At 37.6% G+C, this 19406-nt stretch overlaps 1 protein-coding gene across 1 annotated transcript in view; it reads right to left on the bottom strand.

Annotated features, from left to right (window-relative positions):
• The window catches only part of LOC141498669 (connector enhancer of kinase suppressor of ras 2-like), a 392492-nt gene that overhangs the window by 29273 nt on the left and 343813 nt on the right, over positions 1-19406 (bottom strand). Inside the window, exon 18 of the mRNA XM_074201839.1 lies at positions 11099-11170. Within this exon, the coding sequence (XP_074057940.1) occupies positions 11099-11170 (72 nt within the window). The remainder of the gene's footprint in view (positions 1-11098; positions 11171-19406) is intronic.

Raw genomic sequence — 19406 nt, 5'->3', positions numbered from 1 at the left:
GAAAGACAGTGATATCCTTAATAGTAATATGGAGATTAGAAAGAGGGGGAGGTTTTGAGGGAAAGAAAAATGAGTTTAGCTTTGGACATTCTCAGTTTAAGATGTCTATAGAACATCCAATACAAGATATCCAGTAGGAAGTTAGAGATGTGAGACTGAGTATCAGTAGGGAGGTTAGAGCTAAGGAAATAGATCTGAGAATCAGTAATATGGAGATGATAATTAAATCCATGGGAGTTGATGAGATCACAAGTGAAATAATATAGAGGGAGAAGAGAGTACCGAATAGCATGTATTGTTAGCAGGCATGACCTGGATGCAGGTTGAGCAAAGGAGAGTCAGGAGAGCTCAGGCTGGAGGAGAACTAGGAGAAAGTAGTATTCAGAAAACCTAGAGAAAAGAGAATACTAAGGGAAAGAAGGTGATGGAAAGGTAACAGAGAGGTTAAGAAGGGTGAGGGTTGAGAAAAGGTTAACACTTGGCAATTAAGAGATTATTAGTAATTTTGGAAATAATGGTTTGCTAGTTCCTTTGTAGTATATTCATCTCACCATGTTTAGGGTGAAAAAGATTACATATGATTTTTTCAAGTTGTTTACTATAGGAGTAAGCAAATTTTCCATCCAGAAGATTAATATCACAAAAGGAGATAAATACTTTCATTCAACTTAAAATAATCCTAATTGTTCAAAATTCAAGGATCTTCTTGGGATATAATTATTATTAAGATAATAATAATAATTATTAAGAAATGATCACTCAAGCCATATTATTCTGGAGAGTATGATTAAAATCACTTAACATAAAGGAAGAGATAATTTTTAACATCACTCATCTAGTTAAATAGACTAGTTGCTGAGGCCAGAGAGAAAGCTAGGAGGAAAATTGTTGTTCTTCACTTGGGGAGTGAGGTGTGATTCTACCAAGCCAGAACCTGGTCTTCTGACATCTGTACCTCCTGAAACCATCACTAAAAGCATGGGTATGAGGAGAAAGAAAATCTGTGCTTTTTAGCAGAGTGCCTATATATTCTTCTGCAATTATGAAGGGTGGAGAATCCAGGGAAAGAAGATAGGAAGGGAAGAAATATTTCTATAGAAATGACTGTATCACGTACCATGTTAAATGTTTTACAGATCCTGCCTTATGATAACCCTGGGAGGTAGCTGTTCTTTTTATCCCCATTTCAGAGTTGAAGACAGAAAAAATAGTTTGTAAGTGTCTGGGGCTGGATTTAAAAAATGGGGCCTTCCTATCTCCAGGCCTGGTATGTATTCAATGCAGCATCTAGCAAAAATGAAGGACAAACATTAGCTGCCTCTAAAAGGAAAGGGAACAAATATATTTTTTTGTGGTAGGCACTTTTTAAAATGTCATCTCATTCAATCCTTACAACAAGCTTGTGAGGTTCAGTTACCACCCCAATTTTACAGTTGAGGCAACAGAGGTAGACAGAGGTTTAGTGATCTGCCCAAGGTCACAGTGTCTCAGGCTGGATTTGAACTCAGATCTTACTGCTTCTAGACCCAGCATTTTATCCACTGTGCCAGGGCTGCTGAAAGATCAGCAAACACAATTCAAAGTGATGGTATTCAATTAGGCAGTTCTAGCAGTATTCTAGATACTTTTAGAGTGAAAGTCTGATTAGTTCTAATTCCGATGACTTCCTGGGCTCTGTAGAGGGACCAGGGCAAGAGCATAACTTCATTCAGCTCAATGACTGTAGCAGACAATTCCAACACATGTCCTAGTGATAGGGAGTCAGCTGGGCAATGTTATAAAATAAGGACAGCAAATCATTCATGTGAACCAGGGAGAGAAATTCAGAACGTGAATAGGTTGTTTTATGAAGACGAGGCAGAAAGGGAGTAAGTACTCATTTAAATATAATGGGGAGAAATCTCTTTGATTTACACATTGAAGAAGATGAGCAATTGTCAATTAAATGGTGGAAGCAGAGGCAAAGTGAATAACAGGAGGGGAAAATGACAAAACTCTCCTTTTCTCTCCATATCTAAGAGGGTGCGATGCTAGTTTAGTATAGGTAGAATTGGCCTTAAACAGAAAATATAATCACAACACATTGCAAGACTGTCCAAATCTCTGATTACTTTACTCTGCTTATATGCATAGCTTTGTTTTAAATGGGATCTGTGTTAGAGCACAAAATAAATATATTGTTGGGATTTGTCTCGATGTCATCTTTTCCCTTTGTAGTCTGGGTTACAATGACTTCAAGGCTTTAGAGATAGTTCCTGAAGGATTGAAGAAAATTGCATGATGCAATTTTTCAATTAACATAGCGTGTGCAAAATGATTAATATCATGAGGAGATCCCCTGGCTACCGAGTCTCAGTCTTTACTTTGGTTATGTAATTTGGCTCTTTTCCCAGGCTCTCTTAAATGGAGGGACTTGGGTGGTTTTGCAGCCTTGCTCATCCCTCCACTCCCCCCTCATCTGAGTCTAAGAACACATTTTCATAGAGTGAGGGCTCAGGAAAGAAGTTGCTGTCAGGCAATTACAAGACCAGGAGGTTTGTGTGGGAGGTAAAGTCCATTACCTGCTTACAGGCTGACATTTCCCAGTGGCACATCACTGAGGAAAATTCAACTCTGGTCTTTCCACTTAAAAGCCTCGACTTCTTTAATACCCATTCAGTGCCCATCAGGTGGTAGGCACCACACAGAGCACACAACCCTTAAGAAAGTTATTATAAGTTAGACCCATATTCAAGGAGGGGGAACAGAGAGATAGAAGGAAGAGAGAGACAGAGGGAAGAAAGAAAAAGAAGAAGCAGAATACCTTCAATTTGAAAGACCTTGAGTCTTTGCCTTTTACCACAATAGGAAAAAAGGGAAAGGTTTGATGCATACAAAATTAGGAGAGATGAGAAAGGATGTAATGGATAATCCTTTCCTTGGTTTCAGTCACTTTGACCCTCTTCATTCACACTGGCAAAGAAAAGAGCTCAGGAAAAATTCCCCTGCATCAGAGTTCTTTTCTAAAAGGGAGAATCAGCTCCATGTTTAAAAGATGAATATATATAGAAAGGAAAACCTAGGATATCCTGGTAGAAAGCTTGTGAAGGATATTAAAAACGTCCCATGGAGGTCAACAGAAATATGAAGAAAGGAACATTTATTCAGTTTTAAGTCTCTCTTCCCCCACCCCTTTCCTCTTTCTCTTAAGACAGGTGTGTTAAAGGTGAAGGAAGCAAAGGCCCTAGGGAAATAGGTAAGAGCTGATCATCAAATGGGGAATTGCTGTGATCTTCTTTGCTTTTATTCAATCCTTGAAGGACTGAGAATTTTGACTGAGCAAAGTACCCTTTTACCCTATTATGAAAAGATTAGGGTGCTGATGCAAGAGAGGAGGTCCTTTTGATTACTTCAGATTCTGTTGGTTAGCTGAGGGAGAGCTCTTGAGGGAAGAGGTCAAAAGAAGGAACTGATTAAATGACTGTTAAATCCGATGTGTAGTTTATTTTATTGAGATCCTTTTCCCCATTCGAGTTGCCTTATGTTAGAGAGAGATGTCTGAGGGTGTGGGAGAAGGGGGCACTGACATTGCTTGGATTTAGAATAATGTTACATTAATAAAAATGGTGCTGGCAGACTTGTGCCTAAATCACAGAGTACAGTATTATATACTATATATATATATATATATATATATATATATATATATAGAATGATATCTATCTATCTAAAAATGCTTATGTGTATATATATATATGTATATATATATATATATTTTTTTTTTTTTTTCTCCAACAGGCCTTTTCATGAGAGTTTTGCCTCTTTGGGGTCATAAATAAAGAACAATGCTTAGGGAAGGAATAGATAAAAATCACAGAAGAAGGGCCTAATATCATTTGGACCTTGTGTCTTTCTTCTTCTTTCTCTTTTTTATCTCTGAGTTCAGTGACTGACACTTCCTCTATTACCTAAATAACAACAGAACAGAGACCATCAAAATGAAATAGCTTCCTGCTGCTGCTCCAGGATTCTCAGTGGTCAGATTTCTGCTCTTAGTGACATTTATGCTTTTCTAGTTACAGATCAAATGCTTCATATTTCTCTTCTCTATAAAGTTTATTGGAATACAGAGGTTCCTAATATTTGAGAAAGTCTGGGATCTCCTGGGAACATGTGGTGATGCCCCGAGGGAAAGGTTGAGCCTATCAAGCCCTGACAACGGCTATATGTTAACTGTCAAAAAGTCACCTGGGGAACCTGGTAGATACTTTTTTCTAACACAATATTATTGCTGCCTTTGACAGGGATCACAGGAAGAAGTAAGGCACTTACACAGTTCTGCACATGGTGAGCATGCATGGCAAGCTTTGTGTCTGCAGAGCTCACCTGTCTAGGGAATATGTATACAATGACTCTAATGTTAGACTTCATTTTTCTTATTCTTTTTTGCAATCTCTTCCTTTTCAACATTTTTTTTTTGTTTTAATAGTCAACCTGTGCCTTAAAAGGCCAGAGTACTTGATATACCACATGTTGGGGGGGACTCACTACTTTGTGTGCCCCCAAATGGTGCATATTGCAAATCAAAGGACTAATACTTGCTAGCACCTGCCATTAATCATCTGATGTTGATGGTAGTCAGAGAGGCCTGGCTCAGGATAGAGCAAGGAACCAACCACAAGAGTTTTAGAGGGTTTCTCCCCAAAAGATTACAATGAACCACTGAAACAACAATCCAATTAGCTCATTAGCTGCCCAATGTCAATGTTGAATGGTGCTAATTCTTCCATGAGGGGGAGACAGAGAAGGAGAGAGAACAAGTATTTATTAAGCACCTATTGTATGGCAAGCACTGTGCTAGCCATTTTCCAAATATTATCTTATTTAACCCTCACAACAATGCTGGGAGCTAAGTGCAATAATGATCACCATTTTACAGCTGAGGAAACTGAGGCATCAGGTTAAGTGACTTGCCCAGAGTCACACAGTGAACCCTTTTTGGCAGTCATTAAATCTGGCCTTAAGCTAATTCAGAGTTTTCTTATTCACTTTCAAAATATTTCCTTTGAGATTTGAATGAGCAACGTACTTAATTAAAATTACATGTGAAGAAGGGTTCAGTTATGAACATCTGACTAAAGCAATGAAACTGTATGCTGTGGTGGTGGTGGTGGGGGGGAGAGAATTCTCTTTTGGCCTCTTCAGAGAATAGTTGAATCTTCAAAAAGTTGGAACAAGTAAAACGAGTCGAGAAGGAAGCCATGCTTGGATGTCTCATTCCTTAGACCACACAATGTTATTATTGACAGTATCATCAGGTTAATTAGAAATTCTCTTAGTGGCAATAGAGTTGGTGTAGTTCTCATTTAAACGGACACTTCAAGATGTACACTTTACTAACGTTGGTTTAGTATGCTGTGTCACAGAATCAGCGAGAGAATGTTTCCCATCCAAAGGAACAAGTTGGGAAAAATGAGTTTTGCTGTTGCAGATGCCATCTAATTAAATTTATGAAGAGAAGTACGGCATATTCAATAGATTCTATCACACAGGGTAGAATAATTCAGTGTCAAGGATGTCAGGAAAAAGGAAGCTAGGCAATACTTAAGGAGAGCTATAAAAATATTCTGATAAACTAAATATGTCAACTAAAACCAGCTCCTTTTTTAAAACTTCAGCTAAGACTGTCTATATGAAAAATGGCTTCAATGATTTTGATTGAATTGACGGGTGAGTTCAGTAAACAACTGGAGGGACCCTTTTTGAATTGACTCGTGGTTTGATTTGGCTAAAATGACTGATTTGGGTATCAGGAAAACGCAGACTGAAGAAAGAAATTAAATTAGATTGTAATTTTAAAGTTGATTGGATTCTTTATGGTTGATGAGATTGACAAACTTTTGTATTAGTTTCCTTTGGTCAGGAAAAATCAATTCTCAGAGTCGGGTCCTTATTTTTCCCTTATATAAGGCTGTCTCAGAAGGTTTTCAAATGGTTCCCTACTCCTGGGCTTCCCTTTCTCCATGATTCATATAGTCTCTTTCACATTCCAGTTATTCTCTGAGTTATAAATGCTTTAATAATTTCAGATGATATGTTTTTTTAATCATTGTTACCATTATTGCTTTCTCTGAAAAATGGAACATAAAAAAACAAATCCTAAGTGTTTTGCAAGATTTTTATAAGCACCTATACAATGCATTTTCTGGGTTTATTTAGTCCAGAACCACAGTTTGGATAAGCATGGTCAGAGGGTAGATTAATTTAGAGTTTGTACCTGTGTTGTCCAATCACTTACTTCTTTGTTTTCCTGAGAAGAAAATTTAGTTGATTTTTCAAACTGAAACAAGAAGGTTAAATGACTTTGTTTAATAAACTCATAACTTCATGGTCTTCAAATCCTTCTGAACAGTCAGTACTCCAGTAATTATGTCTGCTACAGTTACCGCGATGAGAAGTAATTTGAAGTAATTTCACTCACAGGATAAAGTCTAGGTATTTTTTCTGACTGGATCACTGGGCATGATTCCGGTGATTTTGTTTCATTTAGCATCCATCTAGATTTGTCAGGCAAAAAGAAGATACTCTCGACAGTTTAACAGTTGACAAGTTAACTGTGATAATTCATGCTCTCACTGGGTGTATCATTTTTACCCAGATAATAAGTATTCTTGTAAATGATAACCTTTCAACTCATTGGATCTTTTCCTCCCTGTTTTTGAATTATACTTGTGTTGTTTTGGGGGATATCATATTCTGGTTTAAATTTTCTGGTAACAATTATAAAAGCAATATTCCATTTAAAAAACCCCACCGCATATCATTTTTAAAACATCAACATAGAAAAGTCATATATAATATAGAGAGGGATAAGCGTTGTATAAGAGTTTAATCTGGAATCACACTTGAGTTTCTTGCCAAATCTGGGGCACCCTACCTAATCAATCAGTGTTTCAGGTTTCTTGGGTATTAATGTAATGTGTAGTAAAGATGAATACATTTCTTAGAAGGGATATTCTGTATTCATATTCAAATTATGTTAAGATAGTGATTACATTGTGTTTTACGAATCTATTTCTTTTGAAGGTTAGTATATATCATAACTGTACAAAATTGAATTTCAATACTGAGAATAAATTGTTTTCTTAATGAAATGTAACTTTTTCACTCAATACAATTTTTGATTAATCAATTACTAAGTTCTTTCCAAAATGAGCAGTCTTTTTAAAATTACTAATAACCACAAATTATAATTTTTCTTCAAGTGTTTGTGATTTATGATTTTGCTGGCCTGACGTGGAGTGCAACCCCTCTCATATTGTAGGCTGTCTTCTTTAGTAATGGTTGCAGTAGCTGAAATATTGATCACCCTACTTCCAACCTGATAATAATAATAGTTATCTTAATAATACTTTCCATATATACATGACATACACATTACTTAATATTTTCCAGAATACTTTCCCATATTTATATTCACAAAGCCATCTTATTTGCATTATTTCATTGAATCCACCCAATTCTATTAAGGCAGATGAGAAAACTGAAGCACAGGGAATGTAAATGACATATGCTAGATCACATGGCTAGTAAATGGTAGGGCTGGGATTCATATTAAGGTCAGTTGAATATGATCCATATGTAAAAAACATTCAGTCTAAGTGAAACACTGGACTATTCCAAGCTCATTTTATTTGCCTAATGAAATCATTTAGCTGAAATGTCACTTTTTCTGGGAAAAATTTAAGAGAACATAATTATAACTCTATTAATTCTATTTTATTACTAATAGAGATTTATGAAAATAATTCTGAGTTCTTATTTTACATTTATCATTTCAAATATAATCAACAAATATTTATTATAGAATCGTTCTAATATTGATCTGACAATAAGTTAAAACAGTATTTTGGTCTTCAACTAAGATGAAGAATGCAAGAATCAGAATTCTTGGATGCTATCCCTGCTCACTGAATGAGTCATCTCAGCTGGTCTGTCAAAAAGTGAAAAACTGATGTAAAGAACTGCAGCATAATTCAGACAAATAGGGGAAAAAAAACTTTTTGCTTGAAACATTGACATTATTCTTTTGCAACTGGCTTGGTTTAGCCAAGTCCTCTACTATAACTTGAATAGAGAGATTAGGTTTGAACTTTTCATGGTCATAGCTTTTTGATGAATGGCATAGAGATGGGCAAGAAGTAGTCCTGGAGGCCGAGGCATGTCAAGTTATGGTTCCCATTCAAAAATCAGAATCTGAGTCCCCAGGGTGGGGCTCTGAGTTCAGAGTTGGAAATAGAGTCTAGAGAATGGGAAGCACAATAGAGAGATGGTTGGGAAGTGATCCAATAGTTCTAGGTCCAGAAAAGACATGGAGATGCTCATCAATATGAATTCAGTGCCCCAGGGGCAGAAATCTAAGTTCTAAGTCAGAGGTGGAAGCTGAAGTACAAGCAGCATGATATGGAGATGGCACAGAAGTGATATGATTAAACTGAGTGGATGAAATAAGGTGAATGGTCGCCAATCAGAACATAGGTTTCCAAGGAAGGGAACTTGGGGTTCTTGGGGGCAGCATAGCACAGTGATTGCCAAAAGTGGTGTTGCAGATCAGGGACTAGGTAAAATAATGTGAAAAGTCACTAATTAGACAATAGAATCATGATGGGGGTGAGGAGGAATCCTGCATTCCAGGGCAGAGATAGATATAAGAGCACAGACAAGATAGCATAGAAATGTCCAGGAAGTGGCATGGTGGCCTTTGTTTTAGCAAAATAAGCAAAAGACTCCACAATTAGGACTCAGGTTCCTTGGGAAGGAAGCATAGACTGTAGGTCAGAGGTGGAGCTCGGAATATGAATGAGGCCCAGGAAGTGGCCTGATAGAACATAAGCAAAATGTTCAACAATAAGAGCTCAGGGTCCCAGAGATGGGACTCTGCCTCAAAGGTGGACATGGGACAGAATAGCATGGAGAGGTTCCTCACTCTCAAATCCCCCTACCATGAATCTGTATAATGATTTAAGCAGTTTGGGGCAACCAGGTGGCACTGCAGTGGATAGACCACTGAACTGGAGTCAGGAAGACTCATCTTTCTGAGCCTCAGACATGTCCTAACTGTGTGACCCTGGGCAAGTCACTTCACCCTGTTTTGCCTCAGTTTCCTCATCTGTGAAATGAGCTGCAGAAGGAAATGGCAATCCACTCCAATATCTCTGCTAAGAAAACCCCTAATGGTGTTACAAAGAGTTGGACAACAATATGGTATCCATTTCTTTTTCTGTCTGGTGGCAGTCACTGATCATCTGTGCACTTGCCAATAGTGTTTTCAGATGTGGCATAAAAGTTGTAGGCATCAGAGGTAAAGATATGAACTATGTTCTTTTTCCTTTGTACAAACCCTTCCCCTGCCATGCCCAGTGCTGAGCACATGGCAGATGCCCTTATTAACGTGAACATATATAGAAGAGTCCATGTTCTTCAACTCAGAAACATACATGTCTCCTCAAAATACACTTGTAGCAAGGGCTTCTTGTGTTGGGTCACACATGGCATTGTTCCTGTGTACACTTCAGGGAATTTTCCCATACCCACTCTGATTTCTTTCTTTGCACCATCTTATTAGTTAATGATGTTGACAAAGAAGTTAGCCGTTCTCAAGAGAATAAGCATGTCATTGTGCTTGGGTCTCATAGGCATAAATATTAGACACCAGAAACGTGACAGGATTTAATTCAACACAATTAAACTCACTGAGGGAAGAACAACCCTTCCTTCTGGCAGGTTGAAAACAAATTTAAGCAATTTTCCTTTTCCAATGAGATGTTGCTTCATATTTTCCTATCAACATTAAACCCAAACATAAGGAGCCTGTTACAGCCAAGGTTTGCTGATGCCATTAGGCAACATGCCTTAAAATATTAATAACCTGCTGCTTTTCCTAATTGGAATTAATGTCTTATGTTGCATACTTCATTTACATGGAAGGTTTCCATGAAAGTCAAATTGCATTGATGCCTAAGTAGCCAGCATACTGGGATTGCATTTTATAGACTCAATCTATAGTTATGGGTGCCTGACAAGTTGATTAGAAGGACCTTCTGGTCAAAGTATGAGCAGTGGAGTGACCCAGAAAAATAGGAAACAAGATTGCTAATTTTGTTATTAACAATTTCCTTAGAATGCAAGTCACCCTTGTAAAACCAACCCAATAGTATTCATGCATTCACTTTGCAGAGCAATTTCAATTTGCAGGAAAATTGATTGACAGGTAGATTGATCACTCACTAGAGCCTACACCTGAACCAAGGCTCTGGGGACCAACTAGGCACCAGAACCTGAAAAGTGAAGAGAACCTTACTATAGAAAAACTTGTTCCTTCCATATTCTAACTTGTCACGTTGGGCACAGCACCTAAAGAAAGCTGACAATGGAAGCTCTTGCAAGTGCTCAGAGTTGCCCCCATTTTTGTCTTATAATACACTGGAGTGCACATTGAAAGCAGTGCTCTTGAGGCCAATAGAAAATGATTTAATTCTTGATAGAAGACACAATTCATATGGATACAAATTTCAAAAGGTGTCCCATCTTCATTTACATTTATAATTGTGGAAACCATATAAAATAAAAATATGACTCAATCAACTCTGGAATCAAAACCTTTCATGGAAAAAGCAACTAGTTAGAAATAAAAAACCAGAAACAGTCATAAAATCAAATGCTTTCCCCCCATGACTTTCCATTCCTCTTCTTTCCCCTTCCACCTCCCACAAAAAGTCTTCTGTGTCTGCAGGTAAAGAACTGATAGAGAAAATCCTTTTGAAAACTAATGTGCCCATGACCAAACAGGAATCAAGATGTTCATTTAGTTCTTTCCTATCAGAAAGAGCAAATCATAAAGCTAACAATCCTAGGCTTTCATCTTTATGGTGAAGGAGAGAACAATGTGAATCCCTGGTCGTGAAAAGGCGATGGAGAAAAGAAGAGTTGCTTGGGTGTTAGAACAGGCATTAAGGGGAACTTTTACACACCTAGAGGAAAATAATCATTCTTTTTTCTGTTGTCTTGAGGGCCTCCCACATTGTTTACAACAATTGACTTTAGAAAAGAAATTACTTACTGATTCATTTCTTCCAGGCAGTCAGTTGCAAAGTAGAAACTCTTAATTTTGGGGTGACAAGCTTTGAAAGCACTGAAAGAAAGACAGAAAGAACACGTCAATTCTCCTTCCCAACGATTTCCCATACTTATAGTTCTGACAGACAATAGCTACATTCTCTTTTACTCAATATGTAGTAAACAGGCCCCGGGATCAAGAACTATGGCAAGGTACATTTATTATTAAAGAAGTTCCACATTTATGCAGAAATAGAGGTTGACTAATCTTTTTTCTCTCTGCAATATACCCATGTTTTTTACATGGTATGTGTATATAAACATAGGAAGACTAGACCTATGCTAAAGAGAAAAATGAAGTGGGCATATTTATTTCTGAATCTGAGATTGGGAGGGCTCCTTACAGGCCATACCTGACCAGGAATCCCCATTAGGATGTTTCTAACAAGTAGTCATCCGGAAAAGTAAAAGGAAATTGACTCTCTTTCCAGGCAGCCCATTCCTCTTTTAGAGAGGTCTAATGGCATTCAGTTGAAATCGGTTCCTTGGAAAATTCCACTTGCTGCTTTTCTATGCCTTGGAATTAAGTGCAAGACTAATCCCTCTTCCACAGGACAGCTCTTCAACTTGAAAAAACCCAGTATCCTCTGAGTCTTCTTTTCAAGCTAAACATTTCCAGTTTGTTCCAGCAATCCCTACACATCACAGTCTGAAGGCCCTCACCACATCGTAGTCACCTTCCTCGACATGCATTCCAAGTTATTATCCTTTCTAAAAGGTGGCATGTGGTACTGAACATAATACTCTAGGTATAGTTTGACAGGAGAGAGAGTAGAGGGACTATCACTTCTCGGCTATATACAGAGGTTCTTAATCTGGATTCCATGAACTTTTTTTTAACATTTGGTAAATATTTCAACATAATTGAGTTCCTTTTTAATCTGATATATTTCATTTTACATGATACCAATATAGGACCCACAGTCTTCACCAGACTGCCAAAGGCATCCATGACACCAAGGTTAAGAACTCTTGTTCTAAACACCACCCAGTCTAGAATCTCATTGACCTTCCTGATCGCCATATCATACTACAGTCTGCTAAAATTCCCAGACCAAGGTGTGGGCCCTCAGCAATATGGAAATGTATGCCTAATGGAAACAGGGCTGTGTCACTTCTATTCTCCCCCTCCTCCAGTGTATAAATGCATTTGGACTTTGGGAGCTAAAGATGGATCAGCCTTAAAAAAGTTGACAATCAAATGAATAAGAACAATTATTTTCTGTTATCTAGTTTCAATATTACAGAGGTCATAGAATTTTATTAATTTTGTCAGAGAAGAATTCAACAAATATCATGATCTATCTTTGATACTGCTCCTAGTATGACCTCCATCCTGTGGCATACATTAATTAATTAATCAAACCACTTCAGAATTATCTGAGGGAGGTAAAGGAGCAAGAATAGTGTCATGGATCTCTTAGGCAGACTGGTGAAGCCTATGGACTCCTTCTCAGAATAATGTCTTTATATGAATACAATTAAGTACCAAGAATTACAAATAAAACCAATTACATTAAAATATAATGATCAAAATATCAAAAGAAACAAGCAAACAAGGTGAAGAGCTAGCACTGAGCTAAGACCTAGGCATTAATAAATCTGGCTCAGCATATTGTCAATAGTCAATACCGCTAACCAGTAAACCATTTTTTTTTTAGGTTTTTGCAAGGCAAATGGGGTTAAGTGGCTTGCCCAAGGCCACACAGCTAGGTAATTATTAAGTGTCTGAGTCTGGATTTGAACCCAGGTACTCCTGACTCCAGGGCCGGTGCTTTATCCACTGCGCCACCTAGCCGCCCCTCAGTAAACCATTCTTTTACACAGAAAAGAAATATTGCCATATGTTCAGTAGAAGCGGTAATAGAGAATACTGGCATCTAGGAATTTTCTCAGAATTTTTCATATTAAATCTACATAAAGCAATGAAAGAATTTTGGTGACTTTGTGCGGCTCAAATGAAAAATTAGGCGATATATAAAATCCTAGGAAGCCTCAATAGCCTTGAATCCATGTTGGATCAGCAATGTAAGACTGATTTCCAGGGCCTCATTGTTAAAAGGCATCATTGCATCATTTTGCCTTGTACTTTATTTAGTCATTTTCAGGAATACAAGATAAAGTAGCTGGCCCAACAACATCAAAAAGCTACTCCATTCCCTACTCATAAATTTGGCCCTTCTGGTCTCCTAAATAACATTTAGAAAATTTTAGGTCCCCAATCACCACATGGTGTTCTAATATAATTATTTTTATCGTTGTAAACAAGTAAAAGTGCCAAGAGAAGTCTAAGAGAATTTAACATACACCTGTTCACTTCCCAGCAAGCACCTGGAGAATTTTAGAATTGATGACTCTTGATTGTTTGAGATAGAGATCCCTGCTTCCCTACATTCACTTTTTGAGGTGGCAAATACTAATCAAAAACGCCAGCTCTAGGTCGGGAGAAAAGAGAGGAAGTTATTAATTCATCAGTTTGGATTTAACATAGTCCTTGGATTTCATTCCACCTTGCCAAACTTTCTGGTAACTCAAAATAAGAAACATCAATTATGTTTCTATGGCTAAAGTATTTATTTGCTAGATAAGCTACTTTTTGGCAATGCATGATGTATTCCCTTTCTTGTAGTGTTATCTTTTTAATATACAGTGAAAAACTTGTCACTGATTAGATTGAAAACTCCTTGGAATTGGGTCTAGTGTCCCTTTTCTGGGCTGAATACACTAAATTACTCTATAGGTCATAAAATAGATCCAAAGGAATTTTCCTGGCCATAGCAGAAGAATGGTGAACAAGGAGAGACCCTGAGCATCCTTCAAGTTGATTCAGCTGAGGGAAGCTACTTCCCCAGGACCAGAGTCTGGGCTGCTTTGTGCCTCTAGGCCCCTGAGCCAATCAAGTGAAGAAGATGGCATCAATACCATTTAAGGACCAACTTGCTTGCGGGGGCAGAGAGGTTTGACTATTTATTCTCTTCATGACATCTTTCAATTTAGCAAATTACTTGTCTACCATCTACTATGCAATACTTGATGTAGAATGTAGGGAATATAAAGATGTATAAAACAGTTCTTGCCTTCAAGAAATTTCTAATTGAATAGGGAGAGTTAATACCACAACTGTAATTCAAGGCAAAATATACCATGTCCCTTCTTATACAGGTTGTTGCAAAAGTCAGTGCAATTTTAAGTATTATTTTACTGAAATGTAAGTATGTATATACAAGGAAGCATTGAGTGATAAGTCTGAGAAGTAGGTGGTCAGAATATCAAAAAAAAAATCTTTAATGCCCATCTAAGAAGCTTCCACTCTATTCTGGGAGCCATGAAAACAAAGATTTCTGGCCAGGGGAATGGCATGAGCAAAAATTGGTCTATCAAAGATTACTCCTAAATGGAGTGTGTCAGACCCTGGGAAAAGTTGTGGAGGCAACGAGACAGCCAAGTCATAGTAAGGTCAAGGCAGGAAGTAATGAAGGGTTGAACCAGTATGGTGGCAATGGGGGTGACAAGTAGAGGAACAATGGAAAGATCCTGTGCTGGGCAAATCAACAGGACTTTGGTGGATGAAGGAAGTTGAGCAATGAAGAAATGTAGTAGCCAAAGATGATATTGAAATTTTGAGTATGGGGGAGAAAAAGAATGTTGGTGGTCTTTACCAAGCTGGGAAAGCAGGAGGAGGAAATGCTTTGGGGAATAGAGGTGTCAATTATCAATTTCCAAATGCCGAGTTTTGATTCCTACGACTAGCATAATGCTTCTGTTTAAAGCAAGCACTCAGTGAATGTTTCTTTATGATAAGAAACTGGCTGGGTTTTGACATACTTCATCCTATAGATGGCTACAATTGTACATTGTACAAAAATAATTTTAAAGTATATTTTAAATAAATACATTGAGTTGATATCTAGTTTTATAGTCTGCCTATCATCTGAATATTTGTCTTCCCAAGACATTTCCTCAATTCTCTGAGTGATTCACAGTTGCTAGACTCTGTCTAGTTTTAAGCAGCTGTTTTTCATGGGAAATGAAAATCGATCTTCCTGAACGCCTTTGATATTCAAGCCATCAGAATGGCACTACAATCCATGTTTGGGGTCTGTCTTATAGATTAGTTTTTTTTTAGAAGTCAGAAACCATGACATTTGAACCATTTGAACATTTCTATATAAATATAGAGTAATTTAATGCTTTGTTGGGGTTCAGTCATTTCAGTTGTGTACAATTTTTCATGATCTCTTGTGGGGTTTTCTTGGCAGAGATCCTGGAATGATTTCCCATTTCCTTCTCCAGTTCATTTTACAGATGAAGAAACTGAGGTAAACAGGGTTAAGTGACTTGCCCAGGGTCAGACAGCTAGTAAGTGTCTGAGGTCAGATTTAAATTCAGGAAGATGAGTCTTCCTGACTTCTGGTCTGGTACTCTATCCATTTTTACCACCTAGCTAACCTGATTTAATATTTTAATAACATTTTAAAAACAAAAGATGATACAGTTTGTTAAGCAGGACCCTTACAAGATCATCTTTTCAATCCTTTAATTTTACATATTACAGGATCAAAGATCTAGAATTGAAAGAAACATTAGGGATTATAATCCAAGGTCTTCATTTTTTTTTTGCAGGTACTCCTGACTCCAGGGCCATTGCTCTATCTACCATGCCACCTAACCACCCCAGCCTTCATTTTTTATGAGAAAATTGTGATCCAGAGTGGTTCAGTGATTTGCCCAAGGTCACATAGGTACTAAGTGGCAGAGTTGGAATTTAAACTCAGTTTTCTATGACTTAAAGTTACGGACTCCATGGTACATACCATCCCCACTGTATCATACTGCCTCCCTAAACTAAGGCCCATAGAGAGTCATATAGTAATAGTGGCAGTGGTAGTAGAAGTAGTAGTAGTAGCAATAGCAGCAGTAGCAGTAAGTGGTAAAGATGGGAAAAAATTCAAACAAAAATCTGTCAGAGGTTGTGTCTACATGAGACTGAATCTACCATTTGAAAGGTGAAAAAAATGATAAATCCAGTTACATGATACTAGATAGGGAGAATTAACAACAACCAAATCCAAGTTATTAAATAACTTTTCATTAGACTTTTTAAACAACTCAATTCAATTAAACTAGTTTGCATAATGGATATAAACTGTTAAGCTTACATCTATCTCACTGATACTTAGTCAAATAAAAAAAATAACTGAATCAATGGTTCCTTTTGAGCTTATATATTCTGTAGCATATGTTAAAGAGGGGCATTTATGTGTTTTCAGAGACAAAGTAAAATGATCATAAACCATACAGTCAAAAGAAATCTTTGCTTTCTTTGTTGATTACTATTCACGTGAGAATCTTTCCTCCCTCAAGTCACTCATTTAATTCTTCTTTGCGATTAATGGAAGTTACACTTGAATGCAAGCCCTCCTCCATGCATCTCCCCAGGTATCAAGACTCCAAACAGGACACAGAGGATTCATATGCTTAATTTTCATTCGCATTAACAGGAATTTTACATGTAAATCCCCACGCTCCAATGCACTTGCTTCATGGTTTCTAACTTCTAAAAACAAACCGATAAATAAGACAGATATCCAACCCAAAGCTTAAGTTTCGATGTACTTTTGGTTGGTTTGAGTATCAGAGGAGTTGAAGGTAGCTTTTCTTTCACTGGTCAAGTCACGATGGAAATGTATGCACACATCTCAGGGCAATCATTCTTTTTTCTTTTGAACTGAACAGTTACTGACATGGTGAAAGTTTAATGCCTTCCTTTTATGAGAACACGTTTTATATTAGCCTTGCCTATTACCACTCGCCCACAGCAAACAACAATTTATGTCACTTGAGTGGGAAGAAGAATACTAACTTGATTTCGGTTATTATTTTCATAGCTCCTCTGGCAAGGGTCAGCTGGCGCAAGAGTTTTTTTGAGCTGGTACTTTCTTTTAGTCCTCAAATCTCATGAAATAGTATCAGATGGGGATCTCTAGAGCTATTTTCTCTAAAACCTGGCCTAGGAAAGGGGCTTAGCCTCCTCTTCATGTTCCTCAGTAACAGCCACCTGTGTCCTGGGAGCTTTGATGAAACAGTTCCCATCACAGCCTAGATGAGTGCTTTCACTCATCACTCTCCCCCAGAGTCAAGGTGGGGGGGTAACTCAGACACCCTCATAGATCTGACTGGTCTTCACTCAAATTGCTCTGCTCCCATATTTTCCCTGCTGTAGATGGAGGAAGGGGAAAGAGAGATGGAGAGGAAACAAAACAGAAATTCAGAAAACATTGATTTTGAGTCCAGTCTGAATTTAGCTAACTGACTGAATAGTAGTAACATAAATGTAAATGGGAGAAGAGCTTACTTAATGGGAATCTAGATTCCTCTCCTCTTATTCATATAGCTACCACCTGGTCTAGATCTTTTTCAGTTCTCAGTTAGCATATTGCACTAGTCTGCTAACTGGCGTCCTCACATCCAGTCTCTTACCTCTTCGATTCATTTTTATAGCATAGGTCCGATTATGTGATTTCCACGACCCTGAAACTGCAATGGCTCCCTATTGACACAGATAAAATACTAACTCCTCTGATATTAAAAACCTTTCAGAATCTCTCTCTCTCTCTCTCTCTCTCTCTCTCTCTCTCTCTCAAAAACACACACACACACTCATAGTCACATGGACCCCCTTATATACTCTAAGCTTCAGTCAACACGGCAAACTTTTTGTATTCTATACATATCATTACATCTCTCCTTTCTATGCCTTTGTACAGGCTGTTCTCCATGCCTGGAATGCTCTCCCACCTCATTCTATTTTTTTACAACCCGTATCCTCTTTAAGGCTCTGCTCAAAATGACAGTTCTTGGAAGTCTTTCCTAAATTCTCTACTGTTAGTACCACCCTCATCATTGAACATGTTTTATATTTACAATATCTACTCATATCTACTATATTTTATTTATGTTAAGAATGTAGGGACATGGACTATCTCACTTTTGTATTTGTACAGTCCTGGTTCATTTTTTTTTAAAAAAACCAAACCTAGGAATTTAATTGACATGGGAAAGCTTGATAAGGAAACCCATTCTACCAATGCACATAGAACCTCTTCTGAACTTACAATCTTGCCTGGGGCAAGTGACTGGAGAAATTAAGTGATTTGCCCAGAGTCACACAGCCATTATATATCACAGGTGGTATCTGAACCCAGGTCTTCTTGATTCCATTGCTAACTCTCTATCCACTAGGTCATAGGGGTTGGGACTTAGGTGGCTTGTTGACTCATTGATTAAATCACTTTTTATAGATCTGTGGTAGAGATGAAAAAATCGGAGATTTAAAGTCAGAAGAAGTAGGTTCAAATTCTGACTGTGTCAAACCATCTTTGTGATCTTGAGCAAGTCACTAGACCTCTTAGGGAGTGTATTAAATAATCTTTAAGATCCTTTCCCCATTCTAAATATGTGGTACTCTCAACAAATTTTTAAAGGAGAATAAATCATAATATATTATATAGTTAGGGAACTTCAGAAGGCCAAGATTCCTAAAACATTTTTTAAAAAAAGAATTGTAGCAATTTTATATGAGGTCGTAACCTAGTAACTGTAAGGCATCACAATATGTCAGTCCTATGGTGCATTCATTCAGTCTAGTAGTTTGCTTTTGATAAACGATCAAAAGGTCATTTATGGGAAGGAAAAGGAAAAGAAGTAGAAAGACAGAGTAGAAGGCCTTGAAGAAAAGAAATAGGAGAGGAAAGACTTCTAGAAAACAAGGTAGTTGTTAAGGCAAGATGAATCTCTTATAAGACAGTAAGAAATTTGTTAAACAAGGGAAAAGAAGGTGAGTTGTGATTGTCCAAATGTTCAATGGGTGGGCAAGGCAAACAACATCTCCAGAACTGCAAATGTCCACAAATGCTTTGACTCAGCAGTTCTGTCATTCTCTGGTAAGAATCACACAAGACTAAGAGCTTACTTTCAACAGGAATTCGATTCAATTCCACAAATATTTGTGCTATGCACAATGATTTCCAAAGAGTGGTTGCAAGTATTTCTGTCAGAGTCACCATGGTCAAGTGACTACAAATAATTACTGAAGAATGACCTGACTTTCCAGGCTATTAGAAAGTATAAAGTGTTCCTTAAAACAAAACAGAAGGAAGGCTTTAATGAAGTGGGAGGAAGTAGGAAGGATCTGAAGAAGTAAAGGAGCATAGTGACTTGTGTTAAGAGATCAGATTGGGGTGGAATGGCAC

The sequence above is a fragment of the Macrotis lagotis genome, chromosome X (assembly GCF_037893015.1).
Source record: "Macrotis lagotis isolate mMagLag1 chromosome X, bilby.v1.9.chrom.fasta, whole genome shotgun sequence".
Taxonomy (NCBI): Eukaryota; Metazoa; Chordata; class Mammalia; order Peramelemorphia; family Peramelidae; genus Macrotis; species Macrotis lagotis.
The sequence above is the reverse complement of the archived record's forward strand: the minus strand, read 5'-3'. Positions and strand labels throughout refer to the sequence as shown.